General features: G+C 38.7%; 1 protein-coding gene across 6 annotated transcripts in view; it reads right to left on the bottom strand.

The window, feature by feature from the left end:
* Window positions 1-18,882, bottom strand: part of SMG1 (SMG1 nonsense mediated mRNA decay associated PI3K related kinase) — a 104,600-nt gene that overhangs the window by 12,686 nt on the left and 73,032 nt on the right. For 5 of the 6 annotated variants that reach the window (XM_035722093.1, XM_035722091.1, XM_035722092.1 and 2 more), the window contains 18 exons: window positions 17,515-17,737; window positions 15,210-15,456; window positions 14,586-14,815; window positions 12,982-13,230; window positions 12,341-12,479; window positions 12,145-12,254; window positions 11,812-12,030; window positions 11,179-11,369; window positions 10,861-10,893; window positions 10,284-10,456; window positions 9,856-10,135; window positions 8,714-8,986; window positions 8,246-8,480; window positions 7,756-7,982; window positions 4,866-5,016; window positions 4,557-4,746; window positions 3,914-4,383; window positions 2,048-2,185 (listed from right to left, as the gene is read on the bottom strand). In XM_035722093.1, the coding sequence (XP_035577986.1) occupies window positions 2,048-2,185; window positions 3,914-4,383; window positions 4,557-4,746; window positions 4,866-5,016; window positions 7,756-7,982; window positions 8,246-8,480; window positions 8,714-8,986; window positions 9,856-10,135; window positions 10,284-10,456; window positions 10,861-10,893; window positions 11,179-11,369; window positions 11,812-12,030; window positions 12,145-12,254; window positions 12,341-12,479; window positions 12,982-13,230; window positions 14,586-14,815; window positions 15,210-15,456; window positions 17,515-17,737 (3,778 nt within the window). The remainder of the gene's footprint in view (window positions 1-2,047; window positions 2,186-3,913; window positions 4,384-4,556; window positions 4,747-4,865; window positions 5,017-7,755; window positions 7,983-8,245; window positions 8,481-8,713; window positions 8,987-9,855; window positions 10,136-10,283; window positions 10,457-10,860; window positions 10,894-11,178; window positions 11,370-11,811; window positions 12,031-12,144; window positions 12,255-12,340; window positions 12,480-12,981; window positions 13,231-14,585; window positions 14,816-15,209; window positions 15,457-17,514; window positions 17,738-18,882) is intronic. The other variant, XM_035722094.1, reaches the window with a different exon arrangement.

Raw genomic sequence — 18,882 nt, forward strand, 5'->3', positions numbered from 1 at the left:
GAAAAAGAGTGAGCAAGTGGAGGGAGGGGCAGAGGGAGAGAATCTTTCAAGCAGACTCCCCCCTGAGCACAGAGCCTGATGTAGGGCTCAACCCCATGACTCATGAGATCATGACCTGAGCCAAACCAAGAGTTGGATGCTCAACCGACTGAGCCACCCAAGCACCCCAAGATTTTCATTTTTAAATAAAGTAGTCTTTAAAATGAAACACCTTCTACATCAAATTCCTAATGCCCTTATGTGCTATCTATAAAAAAATCCATTTACCATTTACAACAACATAGATGGAGCTAGAGAGTATAATGCTAAGCGAAATAAGTCATTCAGAAAAAGACAAATATATGATTTCACTCATATATGTAATTTGAGAAACAAACAAATGAATAAAGGGGAAAAAAAAAGAGAGACAAACCAAGAAACGGACTCTTAACAAGAGAACAAACTGGTAGTTACCAGAGGGGAGGTGAATGCGGGGAGGGGTAAAAGAGACAATGGGGATTAAAGAGTACACTTATCACAATGAGCACGGAGTCATGTATAGCACTACTGAATCACTATACTGTACACTAATATAACCCTGTATCTTAACTAGAATTAAAATAAAAAACTTAATTTAAAAAATCCATTTATATTTTTGATTATGAAAGATGAAAATAAAACTCTCCCAAATTCAAAAGTTCATAAATAACAGTAAAAAAAATCTATCCATATTATAAGGAAGGTTTTATATAACAAAGTTATCCCATTATTTATTCAATACTTCAGGTGGAGGAATTCACATCCTGTCTTTTCTGTGCTTCTCTCCCTCTTTCTCTCACAGAAACACACCTCTAAAATCGCAAAGAGCAGGTATATTCATTCTCCAAAATTGAAAACTAGGCCTAATATACTGTAGAGAAAAGATATTTCAAAATCTTCAAAGAAGTGAGCTCCAGAAACACTTCATTAAAAATGTAAAAATTACAGAAGTGATTATACTTGATTTCATACAAAATTAATTTGTAAAATGAACAGAAAAATGTCAGTTACTACTGAGTACATGAGTACTCAGTCATGTAAGTCAGAGTAAGGAGACACAATATGAAAACATAGATAACCATCATCAAGACCTGTTTATTTTAAAAAGGAAGGTGAGATTAAATTATGAGGCAGAAATGATAAAGAAATACACTCAGTGGGGCACCTGGGTGGCTCAGTCGTTAAGCATCTGCCTTTGGCTCAGGTCATGACACCAGGGTCCTGAGATCAAGCCCCACAGCAGGCTCCCTGCCCAGCGGGAAGCCTGCTTCTCCCTCTCCCACTCCCCCGCACTTGTGTTCCCTCTCTCGCTGTGTCTCTCTGTCAAATAAATAAATAAAAATCTTTAAAAAAAGAAAAAGAAAGAAATACACTCAATAATAGTAGTCAGGAAAATGTTCTATTGCCTTTGACAGCATAAAATATCATTAACTACACATAAAAAATGCCTAAGCAGGGTGCATGCGTTAGTTAAGCGTCCAACTCTTGATTTCGGATCAGGTCATTATCTCAGAGTTGTGAGATCGAGCCCTGCGTCAGGGTCTGTGCTGAGCTGTGAAGCCTGCTTAAGATTCTCTCTCCCTCTCCCTTTGACCCTCCTGACTCATGGGGACACACACGCATGCGCACTCTCCTCGAAATGAAAAAAAAATGCCTAAGCTTTTTAGATATGAATAGTAAGCCAGATATAACTGCTTATGTGCCTTTCAAAAAACAAATTAAATGCTCAAGTTTTTCTAATCACCAAGGTTCCCTTAACATATAAAGGCAGAGCAATCATCAAATCCATTAAAAACCTGAAATATTTAGTATGTCTCTATTCCTGGTTAAAAATACACTGGTACCATAAGATTTGGTTACTTTGGAGGGTAAGAAAAAAAGATATAAATTAAAAAGAAAAGTGCAAAAGGAGTATGCCCCTGTGACTTAGCAGCCAAGGACAGACATGTAGATAGACTGAACACCTTATCACAGTGTAGGTTATTTCTCAAAGTGAGTGTGCTTCAAGTTAAGGTCTGACAAAACACACCTGAACTGTTGCAATTGAAGTTTCAATCTGGCTCAGAGTATGGAGTTTCTTTTTCATGCTGGTTAGGATGGCAGACCGAGGGGGGGGTGTGACTGACATGGCTTGTGGTCTATTGATAAGGAGGTCTTCATGCTGCCACTGTTCAAAGAAAAGGCAATGTAATCAAATCAGCAGGAAAAAAAAACAACAACAACTTGAGATAAAGGGAGGAGAGGTGTGAATTAGGACTGGGGGAAGAGAAAAAAAAAACCCAGCTGCAGCAAAGTGAGGGAGGCAGAGAAGTTGTAATAGCAGAAACATTACAAAAGAATCACCAGGTGAAATATTTCCTAATGCAGAGAATGGCTGATATTAAATAAGACGTCTTGGATCAGTGATATGCAACATCTAAGTAGTAATTCTGAAGATGTTTCCAAGGCTATGTAAAAGTCTAGTATACAATCCCCCCAAAAGGTATCTCCAGTTAAGAGGTTGGAAAAGGCATGGGGGGATAGTGGGTGGAGAGGTGAAGACTGTCCAGCTGAGGCTAAGCAAGTAACTGAAAGAAATGATGGCAGCAGTCACAGAACAAAGAATTCTACAGAGAACCTAGAAGTTGCAGAAAGGGGCAGGCAACTGCTCACAGAGGATCAAGCCATCTTGTATGTTTTAAGGGAGGCCCCAGAAAGCCCATGAGACTTTTGGGCTACAATTTAAAAGTAATACATTGCACTTAGGGCTTAAAATGATGAACATTTGTTCAGATCAACAAAATTGTAAGTATTTTTACAACATTTTCCATACAGTTGTCCATATTTTAAGGGAAGAAACTAGAATGTATAATAAAACTTACATTTTTCAGAAAAAAAAATACAAAAAGATTCCAATGTGCTAGAAAGACCGTTAATATATAATAAATACAATTTCAAAATGTGAATAAATTACATTTCTTAATTTATAAAGTAAAAACACATCAGCTCATGATAAAAGCACAGAGAAGGAAATACACTGATCCCATGCACTGAGCTGAAGCCACCAACTCCACCATCCGGAAGCAGCTTTCCCATAAAATAATACAAAGTAACCACTGTTTGTGCCAAAACAGATCCTAGGAAAATGCAGCCCCCAAATTTACTCCATGAATTACACAACCTGTTTGAAGCTACAGACAATACTGAAGCCTATATTTGGAAGGGAAAAAAAAGAAAGAAGAAGAAAAGAAGAAAGAAGAAGGGCTACAATTTATACTGTGCTTAGTGTCTTACATAACTGTGCTTAGTGTCTTATATAAAACATCATTTTTAACCCTCATAGTCTTCAACCTTGGTGAGAGGTATGGTCCCCACTTCAGGAAACTCAAATTCATATACCTGAATCCAAATCCATCTCACCCTTAAAGCCTATGTTGTCATACTGTCTCCTAAATAATCAAGGACAAAAACAGGCCCCTAAAAACAAATTCCACATGATGACGGATTCATGCACAAAGCTGTCACATCATTAGAGCAACACAGAAACAGAAGTCACTTTAGAAAATCTTAATTATATGTTAAGTAATATAGGAGGCATATTCACATAACAAATAAATTCAACCATTAGAAATTATATTTACAAATAATACTTAATGACACAGATAATACCAACCATACGATATTGATGGAAACAAAGTTAAAGGTCACAAAGTGTAAACACAAAATATTCTCAACTATAGGGAACAGAAACAAGGAAAAAACTGGAAATAACAAAATGCTTTTCAAAAAGCTGGCTTTGCTGCGGGCTGGCACAATTCAGGACATTTAAATATTTTTTTCTTTATATTGTTTTATATTAATTCCCCCGGCTTTCAAATTCCTATAGTGGAGGAAAACACATTAGAAAAATACTTACTTGAAACATGGCAATATGCAGCTGAACACGCTGCAGGCTTGTCTTACAAGAAGAAATACTGGTTTCCAGCCTGCGCACCAAGTCATGCTTCTTCCAGGCGGTATCATAGGAACTTGCTAACACAGTTGCCCTGTTCATGACCAACTGAGAGAACTTCCCAATCTGAATGTTGTGCTCCACCGCTTTCTTACAAAGATCATCGACAGAAACTTTGCTTTCAGCTCCAAAATCCTTTGCCTCCACTTGAGCAATAATGTCTACCCCTAGAGCACTGATAAAACTGCAGAGGGTGAGTCCTAGGGCTTGGTTCGGTAGTCCAATCAAGAGCTGCCTCACAAAGTCAGCTGTGAATGCCTTTATAGGTTTGGCCATCTGGTCTTCACTGAAACAAGAGTTTCTAAAAAGGGTTTTCACATTGACAATCTGTACAGGTCCATTTACAGTATTCTGATCTTCAAGTGAACTCGATCCTAAAAAAGGAATATTTTCTTAAACTATTTCATGCAAAGTTAAATAAGGTAATAATGATGCTTATTTAAAAACAAGACCTTATGAACATACAATTAAATTAAGCCTACTCCATCCTGCCCCCTTCCAAAGTTCTACACAAGTAAATCCAGCATGTTTAAATGTGAAAGATTACCTGATAGAGTTTTAGAAAAGGTACCACAGAGCCTAAAGAACTCCTTAATTGTCTGTAGTCTTTTCAGAAAGAAAATCTCTTCTAGCACCTGCCGGTGATTATCGTCATCAAAAAAATTGACTTGGGTACTCCTGGCTTCCCTTATAATGTCAATCTTTCGCCAAGCTACGGGAATTTCCATCTTGTTTAACTATGTAAAAAAGAAAGAAAGAAAGTTCATTTCTCCACTCTCCACACAGTGAACAACTACTTTACAACACGTGCATTATTTATTCTTAAAATAATTTGAAATAAATGAAAAATATTTACCTTTTCAACTAATAAGCCAAAAGCAGTTTCGACTTGGGCAAACATGCCATCAAATGCTACCAAAAGCATCTGGCCAGCTGACATTTTTGGTGTTTCATCAACGGAACCATTTCTTGGTTGGATTAATTCACCATACTGAGCATGAAGTATTCTGGAGAAAAAGAAAAGGGAATTAAAATCCTAACTGAAGAATAATACATTTGGGGGAGAACACAAAAGGTCAGCAAGAGTCACAGCTAGCATGCAATCTAGAAAATAAATCCTTTTTCATTAAAGGTTTATTTATTTGAGAGAGAGAGAGAAAGACCACAAGCAGGAGGAGGGGCAGAGGGCGAGAGAGAGAATTCTCAGTCAGACTCCTAGCTGAGCGCAGAGCCCCACACGGGGCTCAATCCCAGGACCGCTAGATCACGACCTGAGCCGGAATCAAGAGTCAGATGCTTAACCAACTGATCCACCCAGGCACCCCTAGAAATCTTTTTGAATGCAGGACAGAGTGTTAGGATAAAATGACATGTAGTGCCATCACAATGTGAAGTTAATGGTTCCAATTCAGTATTAGTAAATGTTCACATGATTAAATTTTATGCAAACTTGAATTATGACAATTTTAAAAAGAACTATGTAAGATATTACAGTCTCACTTTACAGAAAGAATGTAAAATAATACAAACCCTCAATAGATGTCAAAAATCATGTAATTCTAAAGCTGGAGGACTTAGCAAAAATTGTCAACTATGTTTACACTGTCACATATATGACAGAGTCAACTACAGACCATAAACTCAAAGGCCTGCCATTTGTGGCACACCTGGTTTTGAATACTGCATAGATGAGTATAAGTCCTCAGAAATTCACCCTGTACGTTATCATTAACTTAAGACTTGCACCATGGCTTCTGTATCCGGACACTATTCTGACCATATTATATAAAAAATCAAAAACAGCATTCCTGGTACCTACAACTAGTATCAGTTCATGTTACTAATGTTAACTAGATTTTCAACTTTATCACACACACACACAGAAATAACTATAAAACTATTAAGAGAATTTAAAAAGACTAACCAGAGCAATTTCTAATAGAAAAAAGAGCTACAAGATGGTATACAATTTTTTTCTTGAGATAATCAAAGTTTCTCCAAAACAAGGTACAAACAAGCTGTAAGAGAACCCCAGGCATGAAGTCTGTCACCCAAATCATACATGAAAAGTAAATAATCATCTATTTGACGGTAAGAGAAATCTGAATTAGATATTAAAGGGAGATAAATGAGAGCTGAAATTTAGTGAGAAAGAAAGGTGTATCGACTTAGCATCTTTTTAAATAATGTTAGAAATTTAAATGATAAAGCTGTTGTGCAAATAACCTAAATCATCATCTAGCTGACATTTAGTTTATGCTATAACTACTAATTTTTTATACTGTATGGTGACACAACTATAAAGAAACATAAATAGGAAAATTTTGAATGCAGATAACAGAAAACATTGAAGAATTATTAACTTCTGGGGTGAAGTAACGGCACCATGATTAAGAAACGTAAGTTTGTATTTTAGATATATGTACTTCCTGTAGTATTTAAAAATGAAAAAATACCTGCTTCAAAATAATCGAGGTGGTACAATTTAAACAACATAAATAATTTAAACAATTTAAGCAGGTGCAGATAATTACCAAAGGTGGAAAAATGAAGGTTCATTATACTATTCTACTTTCTTTTCTTTGAATTTTCTCACGGGAGGAAGTGGTAGGTCAATCCATTTCTTCTCTCTCAATTATACTTTCTAGGGTAAACTCGACACCAGAATGCCGAAGAAAGAGGTCTTAAGTCACCAGAGATAAAGGGGCTTACAGCTTAGCTAGGGACATAGTGCATGGCTGGAGGAACCACCCAACCTTTGCAGGTTCCAAAGTCAAACTGTTTTTTCTGGATTTCAGAGATGAAAAACACCATGTTCAGTATCTAAAACAAACTTATAAAGTTTAAGCAAACTTAGAAGCATTCACCTGAATTGAGGTGTATACTCTATTACCTAAACTGGCTCAGATGCTTCCATGGTGTTCCAAGGGCTGGATTAAAAAATAACACACTCCACTTTGCGTGTGTGCAGCACACATATGGTGAAACCACAACACTCAAAGTATAGTGTGTATGTGATAAAACTGCACGGAGCTACACACCCAGTGCATGTGTCACTGGGGAATCTCAGTAAGCTCTGTCAACTGTACTGACATCCACTTCGTGGTGGTGCCACAGAAGTAGAGTCTGCAAGATGCTAACACCACAGGAAGGATGGAGCCTGCAGAAGACGTCCCTGCACACATGTGTTGTACAACTTCCTGTCAATCTGTAATTATTTCCAAATAAATAAACTATTTTTTTTAAAGATTTAATAGAGAAAGAACAACCGGTGGGAAGGGGCAGAGGGCAGAGGGAGGAGACTCCCCGCTGAGCAGGGAGCCCGATGCAGGGCTCGATCCCAGGGCCCCAGAATCATGACCTGAGCCGAAGGCATAAGCTTAACCGAGTCACCAAGGCGCCCCCCAAATAAATAAACTTTGTAAAAAGATCTGTATAGGGCGCTTGGGTGGCTCACTTGGTTGAGCGTCTGCCTTCGGCTCAGGTCATGATCCTGGGGTCCTGGAATTGAGTCCTGCAACGAGCCTGCTTCTCCCTCTGCCTCTACCTCTCTCTCTCTCTCTCTCATGAATAAATAAATAAAATCCTTAAAAATAAATAAGTAAAATAACAAAAAATTTTAAGATGTGTATAGAAGCATTTTTAAGTAATTCTATCTGCTGTAAAATTAAAACTAAACTTGCAGCACAGAGCCCAGAACCTGTCATCCGACTTCCCCAGCTCTGTCATAGCTACCATCCACTTGCCTGGCAACATCGATGTAATGAGCATGAGTTTCCTCCTCCAGTCCCATAGCCGCATTTCTTAAATAGGCCTGAAGTGATTCAACTAGAGTCTGCAGGGGAACGCCGTCAGTTGTCTGCTCAATAAGACTGTCCAGCTCATGAAGCATACTTTCTAATGTGTATTCTCCTTTCATTAAACATCTCAGTGCTTCTGGAAATATGATTTGCCGGAAATTTGAATTTAATTCCTATAAATATGTGAAAAATATATTTTAATGTTTACTGAATTTAGATAAGTTATACATTTAGAGGTTTAATGCCATGTGTTAAGAATAAACTTATGCAACTGTAACCAACTTCTGGCTACAAACGTCACACTGATCTTTAAATGATCGATTAAGCAACATTAAAAGGGGTAAGTCAAATTGCTTTTCTGAACCAGCAATAAAAAGAACAATGTTTAATATCTAAAACAAACTTATCAATTTTAAGTTAATTTAAAAGCTCTCACCTGAAGTGAGGTGTACACTCCGTTAGCTAAGTGAACTGCCTCAGAAGCTTCCACTGGGTTCGGAATGTCTAAGTCTTGTGGCACCAGGTGGCACTGCTTCAGTAACTGCACCAGGCAAGTGACGTTCCCGCTCATACTGCAGAGCTCTTCCAAGAACCAGGCTCCATCCCGAGAGGTCAGATCCACTAGCTGCTCGCCAGCACTAGAAGCAGCACCTTCCATCATCAGGTTACGCCTAAAGGCAACAAGGGTTTGTACAGTGAAACCTACTCAGCTATACTCACACACAAAAGCGGATACCTCAAACTTGGAAAGGAAGTAAAGCAGCCTAACGGTGGGCTAGACTAATGAAATGAAAGTCAAAGCATACCTTAAGTTTGGTATTAAACAAAAGGGACAGGAAATCTCATTAAGTATGAATGTTTTCGAGACAACAAAATGGTCTTAGTACAAAGTTGGCTAACTCACCTTGTAAGAGTACAAAGGGCAGAAATAATAACACTTGCTAGACTCAAAGATCCTTCTTCTCCGTTCTCGTGAAGGAAAACTTTAATGCAACGTTCAATTTCCTTCAACTGATCCTCACAAACAGGTACAGTGACGGCTTCCTGTTTCAAGCGTTCCACTTGTCTGATAAGCCGGCTGTTGATGTCAGCTGCGTACCGCTGCAGAGTCATTTCCGTGGCGCTGATGAACTGACACACTGTTGGTGGAGGCTGGGGAGCATACTGCATTTCGTATCTACACAAAGAGAGAGAGATGCTCGTTTACAATGTAACCACCTCCTGCTTGTAAAGAAAGTTCCCATTTTATTTATTTATTTTTTTTAAAGATTTTATTTATTTATTTGACACAGAGAGACACAGCAAGAAAGAGAACACAAGCAGAAGGGGTGGAGAGGGAGAAGCAGGCTTCCCGCCGAGCAGGGAGCCCAATACGGGGCTCGATCCGAGAACCCTGGGATCATGACCTGAGCCGAAGGCAGACACTTAATGACTGAGCCACCCAGGAGCCCGATTTATTTATTTTTTTTAAAAGATTTTATTTATTTATTCATGAGAGACAGAGAGAGAGGCAGAGGGAGAAGCAGGCTCCTCGCAGAGCAGGGAGCCTGATGCAAGTCTCAATCCAGGACCCCGGGGATCATGACCTGAGCCAAAGGCAGACACCCAACTGACTGAGCCACCCAGGCACCCCAAAAGTTCCCATTTACACTGGAGAATATTGCCTCTGATCGATCCCCAAATCTTAAATAGTAGAAACCATGATTTCCATTTTTACAGATAAGAAAAAGTCTCAAGAGCTCAAGTAATTTTCCCAGACGACTTGTGAGTCAGCAATAGCTCAAATGAGTTTAGCTCTCTTTACCCTGATTCCATAACTCTGACACTGGGATACATTTTAATTAATTAGGAAAAACACACCATCTTAAAAGAGAAAACATGACCTCAAATCTTCTTAAAACCAAGAAAAAAAGGACCCCATTCAGCTTCCATCCAACAACCATTTCTTTCCGAAAAATGAAATATTATGCACACATGATAATGATAATTTGAAAACAACTTTGCATTTAATCCCATGAGAAGTCAAGAAAAGTGTGATCAACATACTTCCTGTAGAGTTCTTGACAGCGCTCTACTGTGGTGTTACAGATGAGTTCCTCCATCCAGGTCTTCCACTGCTCAATTCGATGTTTCTGAAATATGGCCTTTGGATACTGCAGAGCTACGGTGGCATAGTGATGCAGCTGTTCCAGACAGCCTCGGAGCACAGAGCGCCTCTGCTGGAGAAGAGCGCCCACTTCCCCCTCCAGCTGCTCACACTGGCTAATCAAGTGCGCCTGGCCAGCATTCTGCAGAAACGCTGTCGCTGGCACATAGCTTGGAGGACCTTTTGGTAAAAGACAATTATTAATCACGGTGAAACTACTCCAAACCAGCAGTCGTTGAAAGGAGCACAAACCACAACCCCACACATAAACACAGAAATACAAAACTCACATGCTCAACATGTGTATCTAAGATAAATCAACCCATACCAAGGTCCATTTGTGAGCTTATCTCCTGAAGCAAACTTGCAAGCTGTGTTGCTTCTAAATTATTGAACGCAGCCTGATAATGTGTTATCCACTGTTCAAATTCATTCAGCTTCACCTGGATTGCTTCCTGAACAGCCCTTTGCTGAGTCTGTAGTTGAGTATGTTCAGAATACCTAATAGGAGGGAAAAAAACTTTTAAATTGCTTCTTCCTTCTATGTACTTTCATAACCTTGATTTTGCTCATACTTGGGACTACCTGGTAAGCTCCTTTTCAATCTTAAGGGCACTGCTCAAATGTCCCTTACTTCTCTGGTTTTCCCCATATTTCTCTCAACTATACTCAACAACATTTTAAGTAAAACATTTTCAAAACCCACCACACCTGCCAGGTGTTGAGTTATCTTTAGTGTAAACGATGGATACTTCACAGATCTTTTCACCTCAGAGACTCATGCAGTGTGTGGCACTTGCATACTTACCCTTTTTTACCAAGCACCTGCACTGTACAAGGTTCATTCACTTAGCTCATTCTATTTAGCTTAATGCTTAATTCAGCAAAGTGGATAAAATACTTACCACTGTACTAATGAATAAGGATCCAGACACGAACTGTAGAGAGAAACCCAAACCTCAGGTTTTCTGAATCCAAGTTCATATTCTAACCACTATATCCACTTATCTCCCATAATTATGCAAACATTTCAATTTAATATAATAAAGCAGAAAATTTAAGTGAATTCCTATGTATTAATTCACAATTGCATTCCATGGGAGAGGTTCTATCATTTACGTAAACTGCTTAATAATTCTAATTCAAGTTGACAATGTTTACACAAATATGAAAATTCTCCTTAATGGCATATATGTAGAAACAAGTGTTCAACACTTTTAAACCTGTGCTGCAGAGTGTGAGAAGGATGGTCCACTCCTTCAGCTCCTTCTAGAAACTCTATTTCTTCCAGCAATTTGCCTTGCAGTTTTTCCACGTCTGTCAGTTGCTCTTGTAAGGTTAGGTATTCGTCTAAGCTGCTGTCCAGCTTGGGAAGCACAACCAGCATCTCATCCCTATTCTTAAACCAGTTCACCTGTAAAAAGGTAATTATGATTAGGGAAATTCTTACAGGGTCAACTGTGAGATATGATGACATCTGCTACAAGGATCATGTTAGATGGACATCCTGGATATATTACTCTATTTAAATCTCTTATTTAAACCCCTGAGGGGATGATGGAACCACGTGTATTTTACAGATAATGATAACCACTGCATTCAAGTTTACATAGCCATAAACTGAGACTCAAATCTCAACAACACCATGTAGTTACCACCACGCCACACAATATATTTTATGTCTTTGTATGGGAGCATTTCCTACTAAAAAGACATCAAATCGCCCTATTTCACTGACACAATATTATACAGGACAGTCTTTCAAAAATATTTTTTTAAAGGATAGTTTTACCCAGCTTTTTGATGGACATGTTAACACTAGTAAAACGATGGTGATGACTTATCGTTGCCTTCACCTTAATTTCAGCTACTCTGGAAGAAAAGAGGCTGCGGGTGATCTCTCGCTCCATCTCTCTCTTGCTCTGCTTGCTCTCAGCCTGCTGGCCACCTCCACCATAGACAGCGCCAGCAAACCCCGCCTCGCCCCCAGCCGTCCAGTCCACCAGGGGGTCATACACAAAGGCCTCCAGCAATGTCAGCAGAGTCTCTCTGCCACGCCGCATGATGTGTAGAACCTGTTTTCAGAGGTGTTTTAATCAGGTTTTGCCACAAGTTTCCTCATTCAAATGCAGTTTTTCATTCCACAGGATTTAACAGATACATTAAAAGGTATGAGAGAAATAGCGTACCTGCTCACATGAAAGCCTAAAAACACCTTCTACTCCAGTTACACCCAGTGCTGTTTCAATATTCTGTGTCATTCGAAAAGGTACTTTCTCAGGAACTCTAAGGCTTTTACCTTGAAAAGACAAATTGTTCTATTTTTGTCCTTTTATCAAAAACATTTGACCCTCATATAAATGTAAAAGTCCCACTTATTTTTACCTTTTTCAAAGCAAACATTGTAATCTATGTGAACCACCTCTCCTGTCGTCATATCTATAAGAACATTATCCAGATGTCTATCTCCAAGGCCAATTATGTATCCGACCATAGACATGACTGCAGTAGATCTGGCATAAGACTAAACAAGAGGGGAGAGTGGGTGGGGAGAGCAAGATGTAACACCATCAGCAACTTTCCTTCCAACATGGTTTGATGCTCCAAAATTTACACAATTCCATAATCCCACTTCCTCGTTTCTAAATAGCACTCCTCAGGGATGCTGCAAGTGGTCCCAGAGGCTCTGCACTGAGCAGCAGACGACATTATGGTCCCTGTTGGTCCTACTTAGTATTCGAATGCTAGATTTAAAACAAAACAACTATTTTCAGCCTCCCTAGTTTTTCCCTTTCTCAAGCTTTTATTCTTTTCATTTCATCCATAATCCCCTCTGTTCTGCCCTCACACAGTCATGGCCATGCCTTATGAAAATAAGTGCAACGCAAGACTCGAATACAGGTCTCAAACTACCACGTCTGGAGTGAGACAAAGGGGGAAGAGGAGGAGGGTGAACAACACAGACTAGACAGGAAGCAGGCAAAAGAAACAGTAATATTGATTACACCCCAAAACAAAACACATACCTGTGTGACTCTCCACCATTCATCAGGTGTGGTGCAAGATGACCAAAGCTCTTTAGCAAGGAGATTTGGGGGGGTGGCCTCCATTAACTCTTCTAATACCGCCTTCATTACATGAAGAGGCCAATCCCGTCGGGACACATCCAGACTAAGCCCAACTGCTTTTAAAGCAGGGCCAATTTTACTATAATAAAGTTCACTAGGACGAGGTACAATTCCAGGATTCTGAGGAGTTTGGTAGGAATCTTGGGCCTTAAAAAAAATTTTTTTAAGAAAAAAAAAATCAACTTTATTTAAATAAAGATAAAGATTACTTTGAATATAGTATTTTAAAAACTGGTTTTTGAGCGGCGTTCTCCACCTTCCCAGCCAAACTGCACATACCAAATAAATAATTCTTCTGGACTATGTATCTTTCTTACAACCTACCTATCTTTCTCTTAATTAAGTTCTACCACTTCATTGAAAACTTGGTCTACTGTTCTATTTTCTCGCTCTCCAATTCAAACTCAACATTTACATTCTTCTTTGTAATCTATAATTCTACTGAAAATTTATCATTCATTTATGCACAAATTTCATTCTTCACTGATACAACTCAACCGTCAATATAAAATTAACAGTAGTCAGACAAAAACTGATATCCCCTCTCTAATTCCCATCTCTCGTTTAACCCTCAGTAATTGTTCTGCAGTCTCCTATGCTTATTTTTTAAACTTGACCCCTTTCAAACTTTTGCTCCTTCCCATATCCACCATAATTAGAATAATTATTTTGGCTAGATATGGACTCTTGAGGTTGAGACTGTATAAAATTTATTTTTATTTCTGTAGCACTTAGTACTGTTCCTGGCATATATACTAAGCACTCAGATGCTTAGCTAAATGAATTCTAAATTAAATCCCTAGTCTAAATCAAAATCATAAATTTCAGAGGCACAAAATATGACATCACAGTAATTAACTCTAAATATAATATAAAGTTGTTTCTTTTTTACGTAATTAATTTAAAAGAAACTGGTTTTCAAAGCTCTCTTCTTTGTAAATTTAATTTAAAAGACCCTAGGAGGTGCCTGGGTGGCTCAGTTGGTTGTGTCCACCTTCTTGGCTCGTGATCCTGGGACCCTGTCTGTGATCCTGGGATCCCGTGATGGAGCCCCGCATGGGCTCCCTGCTCAGCAGGGAGTCTGCCTCTCCTTCTCCCTCTGCCTCCCCCCGTCTCATTCTCTCTCGCCCACACTCTCTTGCTCAAATAAAGTCTTTAAAATATTAAAAAAAGACCCCTAGTAAGCCCAATAAAAAAAATCATTAAAATGTGAAATATCAACTTACACTGATTAACAGCCACACTACTACCCTACCTGCTCCCCCTGTATTTGTCTAGAATAAGATTAACCAAATGTCACCATTTCCACCTCTTAAAACTTTATTTAAATGTGCCTCAGAAACACTTTCCTAAATATTTCAAAAGTCTGTTCTGTAACATTTATAAACTTACCAAAATGCTCAAGTACAGTAAGCCTATGAGTCACACAGAACAAGAAAGAGACTAATATATGTTTTTATGGAAATTCAAATAAAAGTACATGTATATCTGAATTTATCAACCTTCTGTGCTTGTAAGGCAGCTTCCCGTTGTTGCCATCGTTTGTAAAGACCAAATAAGGGTGTGGCTCCATCCACCCACTGGATAAGTCCTGAGCGTGTTCCTAGTGGCGTTACGGAATAGTGTCGGGCATGGAAACGGGGTGTTTCCTGGCGATTGATTGTAGCAAACATGGTATTCACAATAGACAGGAACTGCATTATTCTCTCATCCAAATGTAAATCTTCTAATCCTATGGAAACAAAATTTAAAGTAGCTAGAGAGGTGACCAAATGGGGTGGGGATGGGGTTACAAATGTATCACTTTTGTGTTTCCTCTCAATCAACAGTAGCAGTCAAGAACTGAGAGCCAAGAGAGCACAATGGGAGCATTAGAGAACATTCCATTCAGTCACAAGGTATTAGATACTAGCATTATTAGCTGTACCTCAGTTCTGCCCGCATAAGTTCTTAAGCAAAGAGACGACAAGGAATGGAAAATCTTACTACACAGGCTCCAACCACTTCCATTCAAAATCACAGAAGATACAAGACAATCCAGGCTATTCACCTGGAACAATCCTCTCCCAGCACATTCATACCCAAAGCATCCATAATCAAATTAAGGCTCTTCTTTTAAATCCCACCTTTGAAAAGATAAGGATAGCTCTTGCCATCTGACCCTAGAAAGAGAAGTTTCTTTGGCTTGGTTTTGGTAGGTAAGATGGTGATCGTTCCGCCCACACTGTGGATTGTGACAGTGTCTCTAGCTGACACTTCTCCAGGAAGAGCAATTTCGGTGTTAGTCATGGCAGCCAGCCATGGGCTGATTTCTTCAAGACGCAAGATATAACTTGCACGTTTCTGTGCTCTCTGTTGCAAACTCAGCATTATCTATATTTATAAGATGGGGAAAAACAGGTTTACGTTATCACTGCAACACTTAACTTTCTTCCACATTCAATTTGGCATAAAAGTAAACTTAAACACCAATACAGAAATTTCGTATTGTAGTTCCCAAATTTAATTTCATGTTACATACTTGGGCCAACCTGAGAAAGAGGAAATACTGGTGTGCTGATATGACCTAGGTGATTTCTACTTTGTTCAGACCTGTCTCTTCTTCTCTGTCCAAACAACCAATGCAATCACAGTAGATGGAAGGAAAGCACTGCTGTGATCACAAAATTCAGTGCTGTAGCAAGCTAATTCCCCGTGTTAAGCTACGTTTTACCAATGCCAAATCAATTCACTTAAGTCCTTACAATAGAGCAAAAGATAAAACTGACAGCTGCTGGATGTAGAGTAGACACACCCTTAGAAGCCACTTGAAAAGTTGGTAACAATTTAGAGCTCTGACCACTTGAAGTATGCAGAATTAACACCATAACCCCTTCTAATAACTCATTGGGAGTGGATCGCATGTACAGTTGTATCCCTACTTAGCTAACTTAATAATGTGCTCCTGAATTAATTCTGTGCTCTGCTTTCATGTGAAAAATGTTTTATCAATCTTCAGTGAGCTTTGTTCCATAAAAGGAAAAAGACAACTGGAAACACCCCAAGTAGCCAGAGACAGGACAAAATGGATAAACTGTAGCATTTTCCCATAATATATCAATGCTCAGCTGTATACAAAATATGGATGAATCATAAAATCCTAATGCTGACCATCAGTTATGGAATAAACACAGATACACACACAGACACACACACACACACACGTATATATGTAAGGTCTCATTTATATGAAGTTTAGAAACAGGCAGAAACTAAACACATCCTTTAGAAATGTATCAATAAATAACAATTTTTTTTTAAGTATTCCTCTTATCTCTTCCTCTGGTTTTCTTAGTTGATTTATTGAAAAGGAGACAAAGAAGCAAGAAACTGCTGCTGGAATGCAAGGAAACAAGTTTTAGCTAGGCCACACACAATAAACTTTATCCTTCATGTTAGTGTTCTAGTCTTCCGCTTCTAGCTATTTACTATGAATTTAGCATTTGTTCGTTTCCTCTGGATAGTATTTACTAAAGTCAGGTGTACTCTTTGTTTCTACAGCGCACCTTTTAATGGTTTTCTCATTGCTAAAGTAAGGAAATCAGGAGCAATAAAGGTAAGGGATCAAGAAAGAAAAGGATAAAAAAAGAGAAAGCTACAAGGTAATAAATAGGCTCCCCAAATAATGGTGCTGTTGCTATACCAGATAAAAACCAAAGTAAATACAGATTAAGGAGACCACAACATAAAAGATAAGGATTCTCAGGTGCCTGGGTGGCTCAGTTGGTTAAGTGTCTGCCTTCAGCTCAGGTCACGATCCCGGGGTCCTGGGATTGAGTCCCACATTGTTCTCCCTGCTCCATTGGGAGCCTGCTTCTCCCTCTCCCTCTGCCCCCTACCTCCTGCTGGCTCGCTCTTGTGCTCTCTAATAAATAAAATCTTAAAAAAAAAAAAAGATAAGGATTCTCAAATACTTAAATATGCTAATCATCCCCAAATAGCCTATGCAGAATTGATTTTCAAACAGTTATTTATAAATATTGATGTTGCTATATGTGAATATTTTGTCTGTTAGAAATACTTAATACTCACCCCTAAGAAAGGCAATATAGATAGAAGATTAAATTTTGTAATCTCTTATGAAGACAAAAAGCCAGCCATCAGTATTTAGTTCAAGGCCAGACCCCTTCCTTAACTAATTTCTTACAGTATATTCTTCCTAGTGTGAACCCTCTATAGATAAAAGTTTGCTGCCCTAGGCCCATTAGCTCCCAAATTCTCAAAATGAAGAAAATACCTCTCTCCACATTCCTTATAAGCAACTGGTCATAGGCTGCCTTCCACGGGCCTACAAAATCTTTCACATTCCAAGTAAGGAGAGTTCCCATATTCAAATTTTGTATCTCATACGGAATTTCCCATTTTAGTAGCATTCTTGAGATTTTTCTGTACCTCTTTAAATGGAATCCAGCTGCTTCCAGGCTTTGCAGGATTTGACGGCGTCTTCAGCTTTTCAAGAGCATTTTCAATTGCTTCACCATAGTTATCCTGAAACCACTTTTCATGAGGTGTTTCTGCAGGGGCTGCAGTGATACTCCTTACATGCTCCAAAGCAAACACAATGGGCTTCATCAAAGCTGTGTGCTTTTCCCGCATGATTGCAATTTTCTCTTCCCTGACCAGGAAGACATCGAGAGTTTTACAAACATACAAGAGTTTCAATGCATCTAATGTAAGTAAACAGTATCAAAGAATAAGCTAAAATAAATAAAATATTTGCACAATAACTTAAAACGCAGCATTGTAAAAATATCCAGCACATGAAAGAGGCAGTTTTTCAACACCTGGTGCTGAGAAAACTAGGTATCTACTCGCAAAGAATGAAGTCGGACCCTTACCTTCCTTATACGATCATGTAAAAAAATAACTCAAATTGGATCAAAGACCTTTAGACCTAAGACTCTTAGGAAAGAATGTAGGGGAGGGGCATCTGTGTGGCTCAGGTCATGATCAGGGTCCTGGGATCAAGCCCCACTTCGGGCTCCCTGCTCAGCAAGAAGCCTGCTTCTCCCTCTACCACTCGCCCTGCTTGTGTTCCCTCTCTCACTATCTCTCTGTCAAATAAATAAATAAAATCTTAAAAAAAAAAAAAAAAGGAAAGAATGTAGGGGAAAGGCTTCTGGACACTGGATTTGCCAATCATTTCTTGGGTATGGCACAAGGCATAGGCAACAAAAACAGAAAAACGGGGTTACCAGCAACAAAAGACACTATTAAGAGAGTGAAAAGAATGCACAAAATGGGAAAAAATATTTGCAAATCATGTATCTGAAAGGGGTTAATATCCAGAATACAGAGCAAACTCCTAAATCAATAACAAAACCTCCCCAAACAACCCAATTCAAAAATGGGAAAAAGACTTGAATAGACATTTAAAGTAAGAAGATATTCAAATGATCAAAAAGCACACAAAAAGATGTTTAACATCATGAGTTGTTAGAGAAATTCAAGTCCAAACCACAATGAGATACCACTTCATATGCATTAGGATGTCTTCCATATTAAAAAACAAGAAATAACAAATACTGACGAAGATATGGAGATACTGGAACACTCGTGCACTTTTGGTGGGAATATAAAGTGGTGCAGGAAAACAGGCTAGTGATCCCCCCATAAGTTAAACATAGAGTAACACTATGACCCAGGCAAATCCATTGGATCATATACAAAAATAATAAAAAAACAGGGGGTCAAACAGATACTTGTACACTATTGTTCATAGAAACCTTGTTCTCAATAACCAAAAGGTGGTAACCCAAA

Source organism: Zalophus californianus, chromosome 10, assembly GCF_009762305.2.
Source record: "Zalophus californianus isolate mZalCal1 chromosome 10, mZalCal1.pri.v2, whole genome shotgun sequence".
NCBI lineage: Eukaryota > Metazoa > Chordata > Mammalia > Carnivora > Otariidae > Zalophus > Zalophus californianus.